This window comes from Sorex fumeus, unplaced genomic scaffold, assembly GCF_029834395.1.
Source record: "Sorex fumeus unplaced genomic scaffold, SorFum_2.1 ptg000034l, whole genome shotgun sequence".
Lineage (NCBI taxonomy): Eukaryota > Metazoa > Chordata > Mammalia > Eulipotyphla > Soricidae > Sorex > Sorex fumeus.
Genome location: NW_026606091.1, coordinates 46187879 through 46191350, shown reverse-complemented (window position 1 = coordinate 46191350; position 3472 = coordinate 46187879). Strand labels below are relative to the sequence as shown.

The 3472-nt window shown below is 36.4% G+C and overlaps 1 protein-coding gene across 1 annotated transcript; it reads left to right on the top strand.

The window, feature by feature from the left end:
• Positions 1-2126: 2126 nt before the first annotated feature.
• On the top strand, positions 2127-3077 carry LOC130026351 (olfactory receptor 2K2). Its single transcript, XM_056117122.1, has one exon. The coding sequence runs from the start codon at positions 2127-2129 to the stop codon at positions 3075-3077; it is 951 nt and encodes a 316-aa protein (XP_055973097.1).
• The last annotated feature ends 395 nt before the right edge of the window (positions 3078-3472 follow it).

The following is a 3472-nucleotide window of genomic DNA, read 5'->3' as shown; positions in this document are numbered from 1 at the left end:
TAAATTTAGTATTGGAGTTTTATAAGTTTTTAATTGGAGTTGTGTCAGGGAATTCAGATGGGAGGATCATTTTTTTCTTGGCTACTATTTTAAAACAGCAGAAAATATCCAGTCCCAGCTGGACTGAGTTTTTTATTTTCAAAAATTGTATTTTCTTTCTCAATAATCTTATACAAATATCTCTTTAAAACAATCTTTACAATAACATAATATTTCACTTAAATATAAAATATTGCAGCGAAATCCTTGAAAAATAGTGTTTTATTTACAAAATGATAAAGAAATTACTATTGTGATATAGGACAATTGTATTCTTAGGAAGGAAAGCAAAAATTTAATGCTTAAGTACCACGCAGAGAAGTAGCAATACCGACAGATATTTCTGATATATATTTTTACTCAACTAATAATGCTTAGATCTTTAGTGTTAGTTGTTTAAAAAATGAAAACTAAAACAAAATAAAATATAAACAGAAGGACATCTTAGTCTAGATATGAGACATAGTGATGAAAGCAAGGATAGTGTAATGATAATAAAAACTAATGAAAAAGCATTGTATCCTTGTTACAGGGACATGGTTCAAGCTTTTGCCAATGATGTTATTTATATTATCAGCAAATATGCCAGATTTTTTTTTTAATTTGGAGAATTGGGAGATACATGGTGATAGTGACAGAAATTAATAATCTGGGGAAGAATGCCAAAGAGTTTGAGAAAGTTAAGTCTTAAATATTGAAATGAAAGCTATAAAACTTAGAGATTCTCCTATGAAAGAGCAAAAAAAATACGTTGGTGGGAGTTTGCATGTGTAGTTTGTAAGTGAAGTGAATTTTAAAGAATATTTGTAATAGAAAAGAAAGAACCAGTAGGGGAAAGCAAGTTTTAAAAAAATGTTTAAAGACATAAGGTAAGTTTTTCTTAATGTCTTTTAGTTGATAATGGAAAATGAAAAAAATTGAAATAAAACCTTAAGTTGTGGTGTATTTATTTAGTTTTTTGGAGGGGCAGAGGGGTTGTGGTTCTCCCAAGTAGCGCCCAAGGTGGTTAGTCCTGGTGATACGTGACTAGTTTGGCCCAACCGTTTCATGTTGGGTCTAAGTGTGTGGTACTGTTCAGTGCTGCTTATGGCTGGGCACCACCAGGTGTGGCCCTGGTGTGGCCCTGGTGGTGACTAGGGGACCATGTGCTGCCAAGGTTGAACTCTGAGCCCTGGCATGAAAGGCATGTTCCCTGTCCACTGAGCTCTCCCATTCCAATAATTATGTTTTTATAATTAATAAATTCTTAAATTTCATCACTTATAACTTTACAATTATATGGTCTACAACCTTTTAAAATATACTTTTAGGTGAAAGGGAGATTGATGTCTGAAATTTCTGGATCCTGATCGACTTTAGTGTATCTTGAGAGAATTGTTTGAATGTGACTTTTAGAACTTTTTGCTTTCCAAAGTATGGGCTTCAGTAATGAATGAGGTGTATAGCAAATGTGTCAATGTTAAAATAAGGTGCTTTATTTTTAGTGACTTATAAACTGTCTCTTAAATACAGAGGCAGAATTGTTATCTCAATACTACCAACAATGTCATTTTAGAACAAGTGTACAGACTTTCAGCTGTTAGCTGGAAAGACAAATCATTTATACCCAGAACTTCATAAGTGTTCACTTAAAATTCAATTATTCCTTTATCATTCCTCCACTTCTACTAGTAAAGATCACTTTTTTTATTGTACAAATGTGCTTGCTTTCCTTATATGACTTTTCTCTTTGTGCTCAATAATTTATTCAGTGTGTATTAATATTTTTAATCATTTGGTTCTTTCAAATGACTACTGAAAACCTTTCATTTGCCAAGCATAGGCTTTAGACTGTGATTCAAATATTGGATATTTGTTTTCAGATTTACTGTTTTCTAGATTTATCCAGATCAAACTTATTCCCCTCCCCCACTTACATCAATAAATACATTATCCTGTAATGTCTTACATAAACTATGCTTATAAAAATGAAAATAAGTTTGAGCATGTCTTCCTAACTAAAGGCACACTATATTTTATTCATTTCTATATCCCTAGATGAAATGAAGAGAAAATTATACTAAATAGCTGCAGAGAAATAAAAGGAGATGCAAGGAGGAAATCTTACAACGTGGAGCTTTTTCATTCTGGAAGGTTTCTCTAAACATCCAAATTTAGAGATTGTACTCTTTGCCTTCAGCCTTGTATTCTATCTGATAACCCTCTTGGGCAACAGCACTCTTATTTTAATCACTATCCTAAATTCACACCTTCAAACCCCCATGTACTTGTTCCTCGGAAATCTGTCTTTCATGGATATTTGTTACACCTCTGCTTCTATTCCTACTTTGCTGGTGAACTTGCTCTCATCCCAGAAAACCATTCTTTATCCTGGGTGTGCCTTCCAGATGTATCTGTCCCTTGCCATGGGCTCCACCGAGTGTATCCTCCTGGCTGTGATGGCATATGATCGTTATGTGGCCATTTGCAACCCGCTGAGATACCCCATCATCATGAACCGGCAGGTCTGTGTTCAGTTGGCTTCTGTGTCCTGGGTGACAGGCTGTGTGACTGCTATGGTGGAGACCAGTTTCGCCTTGCAGACGCCTCTCTGTGGGAATCTCGTTGATCACTTCACCTGTGAAATTCTGGCGGTGCTGAAGTTAGCTTGCACAAGTTCACTGCTCATGGACCTGATTATGCTGGTGATCAGCGTGCTCCTCCTGCCCATTCCAATGGTCTTGATTTGTATCTCTTATGCCTTCATCCTCTCGACTATTCTGAGAATCAATTCAGCAGAGGGAAGAAACAAGGCTTTTTCTACTTGTGGTGCCCATTTGACTGTGGTGATTTTGTATTATGGGGCTGCCCTCTCCATGTACTTAAAGCCTTCGACATCAAACTCACAAGAAATTGATAAAATAATCTCATTGCTTTATGGAGTGCTTACCCCTATGCTGAACCCCATAATTTACAGTTTAAGAAACAAAGAAGTCAAAGATGCTGTGAAAAAACTGTTGGGCAAAATACCGTTGCATCAGACACATGAAAATTCCTGACTTAGTGCCTGCATTTTTACAGAGGGTGGGGGTGGGGTGTGGGGTGTGGGGTGGAAGGGAGAGGCGTTGCTCCTGGCAGAACTCAGTAGAGCATTTGTAGATAATATACTCACCTTGGAACCCACTGACTTTAACTCTGTAGTTTTATCTTTAGGCGATGGGTGTATCCAGAGTGATTACTTGGGGCTAATATTCCATTCCATTGTGCGTTTATTAATTTCTTTTGTCTGATGTGTCATGAATATAACCTTCTTGAGCTATGGAATCATAAAAGATTTCTTCCAGAAGAAAACTCAGATAAATTTAGTCAGCATGTTTGCAACAGAAGAAACAGAGACTTGTGATTCTGTTTTCACCCTCGCATAAGCCAGATCACTCTCCTCACTCTGTAGAAC

Excerpts from the sequence above, each read along its gene's own strand:
- LOC130026351 (XM_056117122.1), top strand. The coding sequence starts at position 2,127 with ATGCAAGGAGGAAATCTTACAACGTGGAGCTTTTTCATTCTGGAAGGT.